The 18,280-nt window shown below is 37.4% G+C and overlaps 1 protein-coding gene across 1 annotated transcript; it reads left to right on the plus strand.

Moving 5' to 3' along the window:
• SSR1 (signal sequence receptor subunit 1) lies at positions 1-14,486 on the plus strand. Its single transcript, XM_026841376.1, has 9 exons — positions 1-70; positions 739-857; positions 3,183-3,270; positions 3,440-3,702; positions 4,476-4,552; positions 6,024-6,102; positions 7,125-7,218; positions 7,629-7,643; positions 9,662-14,486. Exons 1-9 carry the CDS (start codon positions 1-3, stop codon positions 9,727-9,729), a joined length of 873 nt encoding a protein of 290 aa, XP_026697177.1. The 3' UTR covers positions 9,730-14,486.
• Positions 14,487-18,280: the final 3,794 nt, after the last annotated feature.

Raw genomic sequence — 18,280 nt, forward strand, 5'->3', positions numbered from 1 at the left:
ATGGGCTCTAAACGGCAAATAGATGAAACTTTGTCCTGTGGCTACTATTTGTATTGCCCAGTGTTTGAATGTAGGAGACTCTGGTCCATAAAATCAAGGAGGCAGTGAACTGTCTGGCTGCACTTGTCTTGGAGCCTTGCTCTGGGGCCATGCTCTAATCATGTTTCTTTTCTGAACAGTGTTGTGGTTCTGTTGAACATACAGATATAGCTGTATATATAATATTGAGGAGGTCATATTCAAAAAGACTTTTTTATGTTTTAAAGCTTGAATTAAAATAAGTGCAAAAACAACTTTTTTAACTACCTGTGAAAGCGTAGTGTTCTGGTACCAGCAAATGAAAAGGACATGTTAATAATTTCTTAAATTTATTAGTCTTAGAAGAAATAGTACTCAGCAAGTTAATTTCCTGGCAATAGTGATGTCTTTTTATTTTCACATTTGTAATAACAAAACAAAATTAAAGTAATATAATATGGTGATGTTTAAAAAACCAAACAATGGCTTTTAAGGCAAGTTGTTTGCATCTGCAAATTTAAGTATTGCTGTGTGAATGATGAAATTCTTGATATCCAGCTGTAAACTTTCTGGTTTTGAACTCACTGATACATAAATGAATAGTTCAGAAAGCTAAAATTCTTCAAACATCATTTTGAAAATTGTACTACAATGTCAGTTTTCTGTTGACTAACTAGACACTGAAAAGACTTTTCTTGTATTTGCATTTTGTTTTGGTAGGTTCGGGTTTATTAGTTGCAGCTCAAGATGCTACAGAAGATGAAGAAGCTGTGGAAGATACTGTAGTTGAAGATGAAGATGATGAAGCTGAAGTTGAAGAAGATGAGCCAACAGACTTGGTAATTGTACATGAATGTCTACTTCATAAGTACAAAATAGACCGAAGGTGCCTGAAGCTAGGTATTTTAGATATATGTAAATACAAGTTTAATAGCATCACTGTTTCCAAATAGCTGTTTTAAAGTCTCCAATTAAACTTGTGTTCAGTTTGATGTTTCAGAAGGATGTCTCTTCCTGAATTGCCAGTTGAAAAAACACATGGGGACAACCTGATTTCTGTTCACAAGAAAAACACCAAATGAGGGAACCAGATTATCATAGAAGCCCCTTGTAGTTCTTCCCACTTTAAGCTGTATCTCGGTAAACTGAGAAGAACACTGGGGTATAGGACTACTTCATTCTGGCTTCTTTGGGCTCTGTTTTCAAGGGGCAACAGAATCCTAATTAAGCTCAGTATTAATTCTGAAAAACTTTGTTTTGCAGCCTGTTTTCACTTAGCACATTCATAGTCTCTGATACTTGTTGCAGGGTATGGCTGTTATACCAGTAGCCATACTGCTGTTCAGGGTCACTTGCTTCATCCTGACAAAGTGAAATGCCTTATGTAGTTTTCCTGGTTTCAGCTGCGATAAAGTAATTTTCCTTCATAGCATCTAGAATAGTGCTGTGTTTTGGATTTGGTATGAGAGAAATACACTGATAATATACACATGATAATACACTGATGGTTTTAGTTATTACTACAAAATCAAGGACTTTTCAGCTTCCCATATCCTGCTAATGTGCAGGTACACAAGAAGCTGGGAGGGATCACAGCCAGAGCAATGGATCCAAATTGGCCAGTGGAATATTCCATATCATATAGCATTATGCTCAGTATATAGATGAAGGTTGGCCAGGAAGCTGACTTGCTCTCTCTTCTGGGATTGGGGTTTTCGGATTTTCCCTTCTCTTGCATGGCTAGCTGGGAATGGGCTGGATGTTGGTTGATGAGTGGCAAGCACTCACATTGTGTATTGTATATTTTTACTATTATTACAATTATTTCAATTATTGTTTTCATCTCAATCTATGAGTCTCCTTACATTTACCCCTCCAGTTCTCTCCCCCATTCCCTGGAGTGTGGGAGTGTGAACGAGTGGCTGTGTGGTGTTTGGTTGCCAGCCAGATTTAAATCATGACAGGAATTATGTGATCAGCTTGTAGCAGTACAGTATTGAGCTTGCTCAACACTTTGTGTACTTAAATTGGTACCAAAATTTCTCAAAGTTCTGGTGCAAAATAAGAAAGTTTTTGACATTATTAGAAGACCTAAATAATAAAAATGGAGACCTGCTAAACTGTTATTTAATTCTGTTAGATTTTTACTGATGTTCATAAATTGGTGAGCTTATGGTTGACCAGCTTTGCTAAGTGGTAGAAGGTATGCTAGGTATTTGGTATTGACAGAGTATTAAATAACCTTTTGGATGTAATTTGCTTTTAATAAATAGTCTGTGACTCAGATACAAAACATTACACTTTTCAGGCAGTTTATTTGCCACTGAAATAGAAGATGCAGTTTTGCATAGCATCTTGAAATCAAGATGCTAGGTGCTCATCTCTGGTTCATGGCTTCCCTAGATCACGGTACGTGTAGGCTATCCGCTGCTTCAAGTTTAAGCAGTGTTGTTTAAGCAGGTTGTTTAAGCAGTGAAATAAAATAATCTAACTCACAAGCAATTAGTTCAGACAGTTCAGAATGGGTTCAGCCTTGTTTTTATTTGGTGGGGGAGGTGGTGATCCCGTGATCCCATGATCCCCATGTGGAAAATAAGCCCTTAATGCTTGCAATTGCCAGATTAAGTGGATCATCACAAAGGTGAGCTTGAACAAGTGAATCCATGAACTTACTTAGTTCCAACAGTCTAACTATTTCCAGGCATATATAACAGTTAATGAATTAAAACTTACAGAAAACTTCTATAAACACTCCCTCTGTAGTGAAAGTAACTCTTATTTGCCTTATGGTTGCCTATAATTTTGGAAATGCTTGTTTTCTAAATAGAAATAGCTTAGTTGTGAACACTTAAGATTTGGATTCTATTTTCCTTCCACCCCCAAACAGAGACCTTACTGTTGCTTTCCAATTATAAACATTTCAGTACTGCTAAATGCAGTTCAGATTAGTCACTGTGTCAAATACAAGTAGAAAGATAAATGCTGAAAATTATGCTAATCAAATCTAGAGGGAGAACAGACTATATACTAATCCTGCAACCGCAGGAATGGATACTAATTCTTACCATTGTTGCATGATTTGACACATGGGATTCTCATGAAACAAGCATGGTCTTTGCTTCACTGTTCATTATAGGATTTTTCAAAAAAGTCTCTTGTCTTAGACAGAAGAAAAAGAGGAAGAAGACTTGTCAGGAGAACCTAAAGCCTCACCTAGTGCTGATACAACCATCTTATTTGTGAAAGGTGAAGGTAAGAGTCTTGTGCTTTTCTACCAATTTTACTGTTGCTTACACTATATCAGTGTGTGCATAAAACAGTGAAGCTATAAAACCAGAATCTGTTCTAGACACTCTGTTTAGAAATGGTCTAGGTGTGGTGTATGAAGTTTCTAATGGTTGAATATTTTCTTGTGTTTTAGACTTTCCAGCAAACAACATTGTAAAATTTCTGGTGGGCTTCACCAATAAGGGTGCAGAGGATTTCATTGTTGAGTCTCTTGATGCTTCTTTCCGGTATCCTCAAGACTATCAGTTTTATATCCAGAACTTCACAGCTCTCCCTCTAAATACAGTGGTTCCACCACAGAGACAAGCCACGTTTGAGTACTCTTTCATCCCTGCTGAGCCTATGGGTGGTCGCCCTTTTGGACTAGTTATCAATCTCAACTACAGAGATGTAAATGTAAGCCTAATGTTGTAATTCACTTTAATCTTTCTAGTTGATGTGGAAATGTCAGGAATGAACTTCTCAGTCAGGTTACTACCTCTTCAGAAAGTTGAATGCCTCTGGTTTTTAAGCAAAGCAGTAGATCCATAAGCACAGTATGTCTGTCTACATGTTTCACAATAGCCCCCCCATGTGCACCTATCTCTATACATTAGACTTAGTCACAACAGCAGTGGTAGAATGCCTTAGAACTGTGTACTAGTGGGCTGTACTCACGTTAATAAAAAAAAAAAAAAAACAAAACACAAACCAAAAACTAAAGCTTTCTTTAAAATAGCTTTGACTGGGCTTTGCTAGCAGATTTACCTATCGGCATGAATCCTCTCTGCAAATTTGACTTGGAGCAAGTAAATGGCCAGTAGTTGCAATCTGGGGGAAGACTATCCAAAAGAATAAATGGGGTTTAAAATAGGGGATTCTTTTCTCCTTTAGTGTAGGTCAAAGTTTAACAGGCTTCTGTACCTTTCTGTTTTGATTGTTCTAATAAGAACCCTTCATATGTAATAGCTCATTCTAGTAATTTCTTGCTACTACCAAGACTGTTCTTTGTACTTGCACCAAAAGTGCTTTTATGTGTTGAGTCAAACTTGCACTGCTTATAAACTTAATCAAGTCTCATGCAGGAGTTACTGCTTTGTAGAATTTTTCCAAGAACATGGAAAAAGATAAACACTTATGTATGCGTTCAAGAAATTAATTTAAAATGTTATGTGGAAACTTCATTATAGGGCAATGTGTTTCAAGATGCTGTCTTCAATCAAACTGTTACAATTATTGAAAAAGAAGATGGGCTGGATGGAGAAACGTAAGGAGACTGGAGATTCAATTGCAGTTGGTATACTGATAGAATAGGTTATTGGTGGTGCCAATGAGAACAGTTCTTGTATCCTCATTGAATGTTAGGTTGGCTCTGTTTTGTTGATGGCATAGCAGGTGTTTGACTTGTACAATGTTGATAGACTGCAAATATGAACTTTTTCCCCAAATTAAGATCTGTATTAATACTAGGGGTCTTCAAGATTAGTACTGTGTCAACGAGCAGTTTACACATCTGCTTTGGCTCAGAGGGTTTAAACCTGGAATAGGACCTGATATACAGCTACATAGCAGTTAAAAGCCGTTAAGCTTCTGTTATGCTCTGTGTTTTTTACCTAAGAATTGAAGATGCAGAGGGTCCATAGTATTGGCCTACTGTGAAGACTGGTATAACTTCTGGAGCATTCCAGTATAATCCAAGATTACATAATCTGAAAGATGTATTCAGGATATGAGAGGAACTCTCACTCATTCAGTATTGTACTAACCCCTGTCTGTAGCAGGTATCTTTCAGGAGTGGTTTTTTTCCCTGTCTTAGGCTTAAGTACATGTGATACACCTTATATGTTGCAAGCATGTGCTGTGCTGATATGCTTTATATATTCTAACACTGGAGTGGAATTTTAAGAGAACCTGTGAGTTAAGAAAAATAATCTTCATAAATATTTGTAGACAGTGCTGAATATTTGAATTCTCCTGACACAGGTTAGAAATTGCCTTCTGAGCAAGCTTCCTTTTAAAAAAAGCCAACCAAAAGATATCACTGTTGCATGAATTCATATTTCTCAAATACAATAGTGTCAAAGAAAGAACAATTGGTCATGTGAAAATGTATGATACACTGATAAAGGAGATCTCAGAAGAATTCTGATTATTAGAACCAGTTTGAGTTAATGACCTGTGAGTAGATAATTACCCTAAAAGAGGGATATTCAATTAAGTCTCTTCTGTAGTTTAACTCCATAATTTCCTTTGTCAAGTTAAGATGTTCAACTTGGAATAGATTCTGTACCTGTAAATTCCTGCCTGCTTCCCAAATTAATTTCAGTTATGTTCACCTCTTGCTAAGTATCAATAGGTATTTCAGGTAGAATTCTTCAAAACAAGCCAAAATGCAGATTCAAAAAATTGTCTGCACAGGCAGAATTCTGACTGTGGAAGACAGAGCAAGATAAGCAAGGTCTTTGAAAGCTCTACCAGTAGATTGGTATGCTAGCAGCACTTGCTTTGCAGTAGTGTATTAAAAGTGTATTAAGAGATTTTTAAGGGTTTTGTAAGTGGTTAAGGCTGTCACAAACATAAACATTCATTACTTTCTCCCCCACCCACACCCTATAAAAGTACTTGGGAAAGAACAAGTGGGCATGTAGCCAAAGCTAGTCTTAGTTTCTATGCCTCTGTAAACCTCTCTTAAACACTTGAGATTTTTAGTTAATCATTTCTTAAACTTTTTTTTAAAGGATCTTCATGTACATGTTCCTTGCTGGACTGGGTCTACTTGTCATTGTTGGCCTACATCAGTTACTAGAATCTAGGAAGGTGGGTAGTGTATTTTGTCTGTATATTTGCTAATACAAGACCATACCAATATGAAAAGAAAACAATTCAGTAATTGCTTCTGGAGTATGATGGTAGAGGTAGAACTTCAGAAAATTTACTTTCAGAACCAAGACCTTGGAGATTACTGGGAAAACTAGAGTGTTTTCAAAAAATGCTCATAATTGGAGACATTTAGATTGCTTACTTAATGCTCTTTGGGTCTGCTCTTTTGCACCACACTGAAGTGGTTGAATTGGAGTCTTCAATACCTTCCAGTCACTGGATGTGTGCAGCTACTGATTCAATACTTACTGGGTAAACGTTCCCAATGCTCTCTATTTCTTATCTATTAGTTAATCTATGTCAAACTTTTGGGAAAACAGTTGTCTAATTCTTTAGTTCTTATCAGTGCTTTGCCGTAATGCTGATCGGGGTCTTCTGCATTCCATTTATAAAGTTATACAGCTAAGGGTTTGTCCATGTAAGTGATCTGGCAAGTAAAAGCTGTTGAAATAAAAAACTTAAGCCTCATCCATATGCAATGCATAGGTTATGTCTTCATGTAGTCTGGCTTATGATACTTTTGAGGTAGCTTCCTTTTAGGAAAAAGTATGGAATGATTATCATGCTTTGAAATCTCTTTTGCAAGGTGACATACAGGAATGTTGTGCTAATCTGAGAAAGTGTAACAAAACTGCTCATCACAAAGTTTGATTAATCAGCCTTTTTTTTTTTAACAAGTATAATGAACTTGCCCAGGCATGCATGAAATCTTTATCTTTGTGTGGAGTAAGTATTGAGGGATTAGAAGTGGTAATGCCAAGATTAAGTGAATAAAATTGTTAATGGTAAAGATAGCTTAAGATAAGTGACGAAGACAGCTTCATACATTGACTAGCCTTAACTTTGTGTCTTAGTAGAATAATTGCAATTAATTAAACATCATTATTAGTTACTTCTAATACTTGTGCTATCAAGACTTTGTGGAAAGAAAAATCTATTTATCTATCTTGACTTTTCAGAGGAAAAGACCAGTACAGAAAGTAGAGATGGGAACATCAAATCAGAACGATGTTGATATGAGCTGGATTCCCCAAGAAACTTTAAATCAAATAAGTAAGTAGTATGCCTTCCACAAACTAGACTGTAACAAACTTATTTAATCAATTGGATGTAACCAATTAGGTAGCTGATAGCAGTTTCTCACAACAGCATGTGAGAAATTGTCAAAAGCACTGCTTACTGATTAGACTGTTACATTAGCAGCCTAGTCTTCTATAGAACAAACTTCAGTGGTTGATACAATAATGACTGTTGGTGACTTCTACAATTTGCTCTGTAGAATCTTTTTCAACAGTATAAAATCTACCCAAAGCTTGGATCACAAAGGAAGTTTAAATAGAAAATATCTATAATCTCAAGTTCTTTGGAAGTTTGTCTGTCAACCAGAGACATGTATATGTGTGTTTGTAGATATTTCTAACTTCTCTTGCTGTTTCTTCTGTTTTGCTTTCCCATGGCTTCAGTGCAGAGTAGAAGAGGTGAGACACACTCTAGTGATGTAAAGAGTCAAAGTGCTTAATGTGTTGTCCATGTTATAACTGAGCGTGGCTAGTACAGCTTCCTGCATGCAATGACTGGTGATGTAGCATGAGTAGTAAAAGATTACAGAACAGATGCATGCAACTGTACATACACATTTTATATACATTTTTTTTCATATATTGTAAATACATATATATATATATTTCTGTTTATATTGTAGTAATGTACTTCAGCAATATTCTACTGAAATTATTATCTCTTCTAATAGTTCCCAGAACCCTTTATCTAACATGGAGATGTGTATCTTGTCTTCCCTGTTAACTTGGTGTAGTGTCCGGCCAGTGGCTGAGTACATCTTGTTCCAGTGAGAAAAAAACCTCAGCCTTGTGTATAATAATTTAATAGTCAGGTTTACCTTCCTGGCCCTTCCTTAACCCAGGTGAATAGCTATCACCAGTAGCATTGTCTGGGGTAAGGTGAGAGACCCTCACTCAACTTGCATCCTAGACAAGAGAAGTGCTTTGAAGACTGTTTGCAAGAACTACCTCTACTTGATAAAGACTCCTGTTTTGATGAAATAAGCATGTTCTGGGCTTTATTCAGTGTAGAAGGGCTAGAGGCCTTAGCTGTGATAGTGAAGTTGTCCCAGGAGTTGATGACTTCACTTTTTTGATTTCTTCACTCTTTTTAACTGTACTTGTATTACATAGGAATAAGGGCTGGTGTTTTACTGCTGAAAATGTAAGCTTTCTTTTACACTTGTCTTCTGAGACACAAGTATAAAATCTATACACAGAAATTTGAAAAGCTTCAATCTATCAAGAAAGATTGAAGCCCTAAATGCTATATTTTTTTCCAAAGAGCAAGCTGTCTCTAAATGGATCCAAATCCTGGCAATGTTTGGGTCCTGTCCCCATCCCTTTCTTAAGCTAGATAAGTATTCATATCTTAATATCTAAAGTTTAGGAAAAACTGATGTTTAAATTGTTCTTAATTGTGGTTTTCTTTAGATCCAGGTTAGTTTTAATTAAAACTCTACACTAGAATTCTTTGAAATAGATAGCCTTCAGGATCCTCAGAGGTTCTTGACTATTTTATTGTTGAAAGACACTTCATACTGTACTGATTGGCTTGTAATGGCATGATGGCTGCTCCTTGTGTTAGCACATATTCTAAACAGTAAAATTATTGGAGATGGTTCTGTTTAAGAAAATGTGCATTTTTGAGTCAGATACACTTAGCAATCACTTCAGCACTTCATCCAAAGTATTGCAGCTTCTCTACCATATTACAAAGATTGAAATTCTACCTGTGTAAGGACCATCATTGTAAAGGACAATTATAGGCATGTCAAAGTTTTAAAAGTAGGGTGATGCTTCTGGCATCCTCTGATCACAGAGCTAAAGCTGGGTGGCTTGACTGTATGGGATATCTGATTACAAAGTGTCATCTTCATAGTTAGACATGGATGCTTACTGGAAGAGTGTGTTTTTTCACAACCAAAACATTTCTTCTGTTAATCTATATGAATGTGGAAATACTTTAATGCAAGACAAAGTTATCTAAAGGAGAGTCAGTCACACATTCTTCAGGCAGGTAAATTCAAACCAGTAATGATCAAAATTCAGTAACTTTGGAAAAGTGTAATTACTGAGCATGTCTTCTAAACAGCAGAGCGTGTGGCTTCATCAGGAAATGGTGTGGGGTTTGGTTTTTTTGGAGTTTGGGGTTTTTTGCATTTTAGTAACGGGCAAATCAAACAACCCTCACCCTGGAGTTGCATGTTATAGAATAGGAACGTTCTTTTTTTTTGTTGTTGCCTCCTACTTAGGATGCTATTAGTAAAAAAGCCTTGAGCTGTTTGAACTGGCTTCTCTGTGTTGATGCATTGTACTAGAAGTGCAGTTTGGCTTGTGTTTGGGAGGGAGAAAAATAGATGGTCATATAACATCTAATCTGAAGTAGCTGTAGCAACTGATGCAACTGTCTTTTTTTCTTTTTTTTTTAAATCTAGATAAAGCTTCACCGAGGAGGTTGCCCTACAAGAGGGCACAGAAGAGATCAGTGGGCTCTGATGAGTAAATGTTAACTAGTACAACAGTTGAACCTTTACTAATCCTGCCTGTTTGAGTTTTTTGGATTGGAGTAGTGCAGAGAATCCATATCACCATAAGGAAAATACTGCTAAACATTTGGACTGAACAGATTAACTGAGTGGTGTTGATATTACTGCAAATGCACTTCTCTTTTTTTTTTTTTTTATTTGTTAATTGTTGGGGGGTGGGAGGGGAAGGTAGCCATTAAGATTTGTGCCTGCGTGTGTAAGCAGTTCGTCTTAACAGAACTATGTTACCTGAAATGTGCCTTTAGAGTTCTTTGTAATGCTGGCTTGTCATCTGTATGCTGTCTTTGAAGGATTTTTCTCTTCCCCCGAATCTGAATGTCTAAGTGATTTAATCCATCTTGATTGTATGTCTGTATCAGAATCTGTATGCATTTTTATTTTTCAGTAAGTAACTTTATTCTCTACAGCATGCACACAGTCAAGTGTGTGTGTGGTCCTATTTCAGTGGCAAGGCACTGATTATCTAGATTGCTGCATAGTTTGCATTCTAAAGGCACAATTGGGTATAGCTGCTCATAGTGGTAGATATTTTGCTGCTGTTTTGCTCCGGGCATGCAGTGACCTAAAAATCTGAACTTAACCTCTATAGATGTTAGGAAGACTCTTACACAGCAGCAGAACTTGTGAAGCATGGAATTTGTGTGCTGAATTGGTATTACTACATAAATTTTTTTTTTTATACCCAACTTGTTAAATGGTTAGTTATTGAGTTGTGCCAGCAGCTTAGGTATTCTGATTATAGTGGTAGCTCTGCAATGTTTACTCAAGAAATTACTGAATAAGACAGAACAACTTTCAGTAAGTTCTTGGTTCTCCCAAAAACTAGAATGTCATATGTATCAAAATATGGACTTTTCTTAAAGCTTTACATGGGGCAAGGACTTTGCATTTACTGTACACACTTGAAACTGAATTTGAAAAAAAAAATGTTGGCTTCAAATAATCTTTTTAAATGGCAAACTATTTAATTTCATCCTTTGCAGTTTTTAAATGTCAAACTTCTTTTCACTGGTCAGTACATTGGTCAGTTATTTTTTTAATCACTTTGTCTTTTCTACTAGTAACATGGATGCATATTTATTAACTACATGTTAGTTCAGTACTAAAGCAGAAGTATATGCAATCAAAATGGGATTTTCTTTTGTGGCAGGCACAGTTTACATGATTACCAGGTACTGAGGTACTGATCCATATCCACTGCATTCAGGAATTTAACTGACAGTAAAAAGATAATGCAGAGTGTCAGTTTTGCACTTGGACAAGGCTTGGATTGTTTGCATCTCTTCCTGTCTCTGAAGGTTATCTGGAAGCTTGTTGAGTTCAGGAAGGGACATTGACTTGAGACCTCTGTTTTCTTTTTCTCCTCTTCCTGATCCCTACATGTGGAGGTGCTCTTCTAGATCTACAGTTGCTCTGCAGGGACTGAGCTTCTGAGCCAATGAATGCTGAGCAATACTTGCACATCAAGTCATAGTGTGTTTGAAGCATCTAAACTCTGAGACTACCTGTACTGGCACTATTTTACTCTACACTTTGCCAGAATGAACTGTGAAAGTGTTCTTGATTCATTTTGCTAGGGAAAAGATAAGAATGGGAGAAGCAACCTCAAAGATGCTTTGTTCAACTTCTCTTTAATACAGCTAGCCCATGCAGAATATTTTTAATAGTTAAGATTGTGGAATCATCATACAAATTACTTGGCAAATAGTTGAAAGCTACTTCTGTAAGAGGTATCTCCACTCAAATTGTGTGGAATAACTTTGTGTATAGTGATGTAATCTGGCTGGTTCTGCAGTAGGTTTATGGGTTTATATTCAAGCTTGCATTAATTCACTGATTTTTATATATTAAATGCTTTGTATGCTAAAACCTTATAGCTATTGCAGCACCTGATGTACCGAACTTACAAGTTCCCTCTTGAATTATGTCTCTAACCTGAAATCAAGATTATTTTTTTCATTTTCTGGTAATAAGTAATCTTAAAATGTATACTCCAATTCTCCCCAAGATAGGAAGGTACTCTTCTGAGGGGGCGATGATGAGATCTGCTCTAGATACAGTGGTACACTAGGAAAAAAAGACAGGATCAGAACAGAGGATACTAATGTGTAATATCCTAGTTTTATTTGTTCAGATAAATAGTTTAGCCCTTACTGATTGACTTTTGGAACAAATTAGGCCTTCAGAAATCTCACACTGACCAGGACTTAAGAAAACAAAGGGCTGAAGGACTGTACAAGTAAGAAATACTTATTTGAAGGTTTCAGCTTTCTTCTCTGTACATGGTGGTTAACATCCAAATGCTTAAGTTCCAAGCATCAAAGAAGAGAGTAGACAGTTCAGCAACCTACACAGGAACTAGCAATGTGAAAGTCCAGTTGTAACAAGACTGACTTTCTGATCATAGTGTGGCATTCACTGTGGATGGTTCCTAGTAATTTCCAGAAGCATAAGTATGAACAGTGGCCAGCAGTCCCCTACTGCTCATGATAAATGAAGTAACAGTTTTGAATTCCTTGTTAGTTTGCTGTAGCTGAAATTTAGCAATAACATTCTAGTGTGTAGTGATGATTGAACTTTGTATCTCTTACATTATTTCTAGTGAATAGGCCAGTCTACTACACTTAGATTTCTTCAAATGGGAGAATGTAGTTGTTGATTTATCTTGTTTAACAACTTTTATTTTGATACTTGAATTTTCTACTCAATTTTTAGACAGCTTGGTGTCAGAGGTATGTTACTGGTACCATTACTACCATCAGCTGAGTAGGGTATAGTTTCATTAATTTTAAGATGGAACAAGTTTGTCCGTGGCACCCCTTTCTGTGTGGCAGCACAAGCATTTGTATAATTCTTACCAGTCTAGTTTTCAGTATGCTTACTACACTACCACAAAACTACTCGTGAGGTTATGAGAAGCAAGGGCTCTGAAAGATACGGGCTAGGGATTTTTCCTTCTTAGTAAGAGATACTAAAATGGTTTTAGACTGCAAATAAACTATGGCCTTAGTGCAAAGGACCACTAATAATTCTTTTCTCACAGCTCCTTAACTTGTTCAAAAAATTGTGAAGGCTTAATGAGTCTATACTTGGGGTGAGAAAAACTGCTTTAGAGGGCATTTCTGCAGTGGTAGCAAAGCATTAATTTAGCTGTACTTGATCTGCATTTGACACCTGTGAGCCTCTGTATGCTGTCTGGTTTGTGACAGCAGTTCATATTTTTTTTTTCCCCAATATCATTTAATCAGAGTGAGTGGCTGTCAGACTAAAGGATAAGATATCATCTTTATTCTTCATGTACAAAATAATAAATTGTTGGCAGTGGAGATGAATGGAGCAGACTAGTGACAGCAATGTTTCTGTTTGTTTCAAAACAGTTATGCTGAACATCTTTACCTTGGAATGGTTGTAATCAAAAGCATAATTCACTGTTTATTTCTGGAATGCACAGTACTGAACAGAATGTTGCCATTGAAAGCTCTGCATTCAGGGAAGCAGAAGAAAAATCAAATAGTAATGTAGGCTGGTTGATCTGTTTGTCAGTGTGCCTGATGTACTGAGCAGCAGTTGAGTCTGTTCCCTTTTTTTTTTTTTTTTTTTTTCCCCCCCTCCAAAGGAAGGACAGTACCTACCTCACAGGAGTGACACAAGGGCTTTTTCAGGAGCGTTTTGAATTACTTGAGACTTGCACAGTACACTTCTATGAAGATAGTAAGACATAGCACGAGTGTAACTTGACAGTAACTATGTAGATTCGTGTTGCATCAGTTTTAATACCCTCACTGAGCAGAATTTAGCAGCTTTACACTTAAGACTTCTCTTAAATACACAAGAATTGCAATTAACTTAAAGGAGAGTAAAGCCAGAAAGATCTTTCAGTTTCTGTAGGTGCTTATAGTTGGGCTAGATAACATTCTTCTGACATTTTTCCATTTCTCTAAATTTTCCCAGGTATTTTTTTTTTAAATCACATGATATAGATGATTGTGTAGATATAATCAACAGTCAGTTTCAGTGACTGTTTTGGATGATTAAGTTCAGATGATGTACTGCAAATGAAATGTTAAATTAACATTTACTTTCTTACCTGCTGACTTTCATTTATAAGTGAGATCAGATCTCTTGAAAACAGCTGCAGGTTTTTTGTAAAGTAAACTTGATTTTTTTTTTCCTTAGCATTGTGTAGCTTTTTTTTTAAAAAAAATAAAGCATAAATATGGCACCAAAAGGCCTAAGTGGTATGCTGGTGCTGTTTTTCTTGATAAGCAACCTGTAGTAGCAAATATGCTCAGAGTGAAAACATTCTTCTGTTAAAAAGCAGCTTTTCTACAAGTGTATTTGGAGTGGTAATAATAGCAAGGAAGTGTTCTGTGATATTTTTGACAATGGACTAATATTAAGACTACATTCTTTATAAGAATAAGGGAGGGCCCTGGGAAAATGTTCACTAGATTCTTGAATCCTGATCTGTTAGAACTGAGCCAATCCCCTACATTTCCAGAAAGAATAACCTGTTGTTAAACTGTAGGCAGCATCAAAAGATCTGTTAAGATGCCTAGAGGCTGCTGGAGACCAAAGTTAAAACAAGGCCAAACCCATATAGCTTTAAAGTGTATGCCATTGTCTGACCAAGCCAACGGTAATATTCAGGTAGCAATACTGAAGGTGTACTGCCTCCAAACAGAAGGATAGAAACAAACAAACAAAACCCAAAAATAGTTAAATAATAAAGGGTGCTGTGACTGTATTTGTGAACTACATCTGTGGATAAATAAGGGGAAACTTAACACAACTACTTTTAAGATGTATTTTTAGCTCCCAGAGAACATAAAGTCTCAAAATTGAAGTCTGCCTCATCTTTCCCTGAAAAGATCAAGATAGATTTCTGAGACTTCATATTGGTCTCTATTCTTTCTAAATTAGTCACTGCAGTCTTAATTTCAGTAGATGTTCTTTCTGTCTGCTCATGTTAGTCTTGATTATAAATTTGTATTAACCAAGATGCAGTAAAATTTCAGTATTGTAACATACCAGTTCCTTAACTGGTGAGGGAAAACTGAAACTTAACCTGTCTGTCCTAATCTCTTTTGGTCTGTTCAGCTTACATGGAAACTAGAACTTTTCCTGCCTTAACTGAGTTTCCCTGTGCCACATAAATTCACATAATGAAACCAGAACTTAGGAGCTGGCTCTTTCACATAGTGGGTACTTGGGAGTTAACATACATAGCAATGCAAGTATCTGAATAAGAAATTTTCAAGATAACCTCAAGTGTATATTCTAGTAAAACAAATATGGTTCTGCCCTACAGGGCCTGGGTGAAGCTAGACAGTATAGTTTTCATTGAAATGAAGCTGCATTGGTGATAACAAGAATTTACCCTGAAGATAAAATACAATCCTAGGTTCAGTAGTTGGAAATTATTATAGACAGCAATACCAAAAGCTGCCAGTTGAGGGATCTCCCAATCAGCTGCTTCTCATAACAAGACAAGAGCAAGAGAGCTTTAGTCCTTTCTCAGAGAGCAGCATCTAAATGGATGGGCTAGAATGACTGTGTCTGACTTAATCATTCTTTGCTCTGTCTTGGTCACTGAAGTAAGTCTGAGCACTGCATTTTTCTGTGCTTTTAGGAAAATAATTCACAATTGTGAAACTTAAAACTATGAGAAGCTATAGATACTAGTGTCCTGCATTTGCTTCCAAAAAAAGTCAGGGCTAAACATTTACAGGGTCAGTGTGAGGTGCTGCAGCATCAGGGATGACAGTGACACTACCTCTTTTGTCATCTGGTTCCCTGGCCCTCAAAGTTTGTGACTGAAGTTAGACTGAATTGGGCCTTTTAACTTCATGTGTACCTCAACCATGTTCAGACATAAATAGGTCCACATCCTGTCTTCAGCTAGAGTATTTTTTCTGTGGAAGATAAATCAGAGTCCCATCCATCAGAACACTGAAGTGTACTTCCTTGCATGAGCCAGGATCCATAGCACTACAGAAGCAGGCAGTGCACAGAACCTTCCCCTGACAGCACTCTTGATCCCAACCTCAGCTGCCAAGTCCACCAGAAAGTTTCCAAGAGAGACAGAAAGAACAAACTTTTTTTTTTTTTTTTTTAGCAGGAGTCTACACAGAAAAGAGGAAGCCTTTAAAATACCCTATTGCAGGTTTCAGTTGGAAATGAAAAGTTAGAGTTTAGTAGCATCTGATGACTGTCACGTACAGCATAACAAACATTGTCACCAAAATAACAGGTTATAATTGGAAGAAAGTGTAAATACCCTAACAAACTTGATTATGAAGTGTGTTATATTCTCCCTAAAGCCAGTATTTAAGACTTTGTTAATGAATGGTTTTTTGTAATGGTGCTTCATTCATAAAGAGTGGAAGTATTTCTCAGAGCTGGAAATGACATTTTGCCCCACTAATCCTAACTAGTTGCTATTACAAGCAAACTGACAACCAGGAGGCCCATCTTGCTGTTAAGCACCACAGGAAAGGCAGCCTTTCAGAAAGAAAAGAACAAATGAAACAGGATTTAGCTCGTATTTTAAAAACCACACTACACAGGGACCATCTCCTTTCCAATGTATTAGTAGTCTGACAGGTTGTGATACTACAGTGTCCTATCACCATCCACCCCCAACTGAAAGATAGAGCAAGAACAAAGTACAAGGTGTCAGTTGCAGTCACAGAGCCAGAACAATCACAGACCTCACTGAGTAGTGTTATTCTGTGCTCATGCAGGGCAAGATGTTCCCTGTGCTTCTGTGAAAAACATCTCACTGGGTGTCATTTACTGATCCTTTAGTAAGGTGCAGCACTCCTTGTGGTTACTGCAGTTTTCCTTTAGTGAAATCGCCCAGGGGCATCACCCCATCATTGCTGCTATTGCTGGATTTGTAGAATGCATCAAAACAGATGTCACTGATTCACTGCAGTGGTAATAAGTACAGGCCACCAGGGATCTGCTGACAAACAGCAAAATGTCCCACAGCTGCAGTTCAGTAAAAGGCTGCCACAAGAAACCCTGGGAGGGAGCTGCTATCACTTTTAATTAAAAGTGTTGTTCAACTTAAGTGCCTTAATTTTTAAGCAGGTGTTTTACAGCTGCTACAGAAAATATTTTGGTTCAGAAAAAACTTTAAAACCCTTTATGAGAGGTGCATTCACCAAAAAGTAATAACAAAATGCATTGAAAGCAGCATGTGGCTCTGCATCCTGTGCCAAAATGAGGTGCACAGGCCCCTCTGTTCTCCAGATCCTTTCCTCTCCCTTACCTATACCCCTGGCAACCTTTTTCAGCCAGCTCAGAGCTGGTTCTGGGCTTCAGGTCGCTGCACTAGAAGGCCCTGTGGTTTGAACTCCAAAAGGTACTGTCAGATAACAATCTAGACAGGAGATCAAAAATGAAAGTTGCTGTGTTGTGGTGCAGACTTTTCACGGATTGCTGTGTATACGCCGACAGATTGATACTTTGATTTTCTCTAGCTGTGGAGTATAATGGACCTGATGTATGTAACCTTGAAGCCTGTAAAGATTTATTCATATAGGCATCTTGAAGGCAACAGATGAATTGATGTTAAGTATCCTGACACCAAAAAGAGATCTACTGGCAAAGTGAGCAAATGGATGAGTATTGTATCCCGCTCAGCAACAGCACATCAGATAGCACATATCCTACAGTGTTCTACCTCCTCCCCAGCTGCTGCCTGGGAGCCCTGTGCATCAAGTAGGGCTATACTTCAGTAGAAACAGGACAACAGCAAGGAAAAAAGCAAGTTACAGTTTTTGTTTACAGCCAAGTTTTACCCAGTCACTTTTCCTTTTTCAAGCACTGGTCACATGGCAAACCTTGAGTTGCAAACACTAGAGAAATATTTATTGGTCAAAGCAAGCCTACATCTCACAGCTAGCACTGCCCTCACCCTAAAATAAAATACAAATATTTATTTTGGATGCAGATCCATTGGAAGTCAGATGTGCCTCATTTAAGACAAGTCTAGTTGCAAATTGAAGCTGTCATCCTTGGTACAATCAGATAACAGGAGATGGGAGGAAAGGGTAACATATTGATTGCTTTAGTTGCCCAAATGTAACAAATCATTCCTTCACCCACTCCTTGTTCGAGGGCAGGGCCTGCTAGGCCTGTGTGCACAAACACACGCTCACACACACTCATGCAGAGCCAATTCTTTGCATACCTGCTGCAAAGAGGCACATTTTGCTGTTTCTCAGATCATACGTTGCAGGAGAACCAGCAATGTCTCTGGCTGACATTTTGTCCTAACCTTTGCACGCTTTTATGAGTAGCATGGCCATGCTCCCTTCGTGGTTACAGGCTAAAAATTACTGATGGAAAGTCAGCCCACAGCAGAGCTGGCCTTTACCACATTAACCTCTGAGATTATGAAAATAGATCAGGCCTTTCATGATGAAAGCCTTTTCTCCAGCGAGCTTCTCTGTTATTTACAGTCTCCTATTGACTGATATTTGTAAACTGCTTCAC

This window comes from Athene cunicularia, assembly GCF_003259725.1.
Source record: "Athene cunicularia isolate RWA chromosome 2 unlocalized genomic scaffold, athCun1 chr2_part1, whole genome shotgun sequence".
In the NCBI taxonomy this organism is placed as follows: Eukaryota; Metazoa; Chordata; class Aves; order Strigiformes; family Strigidae; genus Athene; species Athene cunicularia.

Bases quoted from the DNA above. Each gene is read 5' to 3' on its own strand.
- SSR1 (XM_026841376.1), top strand. From the start codon at position 1: ATGGGCTCTAAACGGCAAATAGATGAAACTTTGTCCTGTGGCTACTAT. The intron at 71-738 runs GTAGGAGACTCT...TTGTTTTGGTAG, and splicing joins GTATTGCCCAGTGTTTGAAT to GTTCGGGTTTATTAGTTGCA. The intron at 858-3,182 runs GTAATTGTACAT...CTCTTGTCTTAG, and splicing joins AAGATGAGCCAACAGACTTG to ACAGAAGAAAAAGAGGAAGA.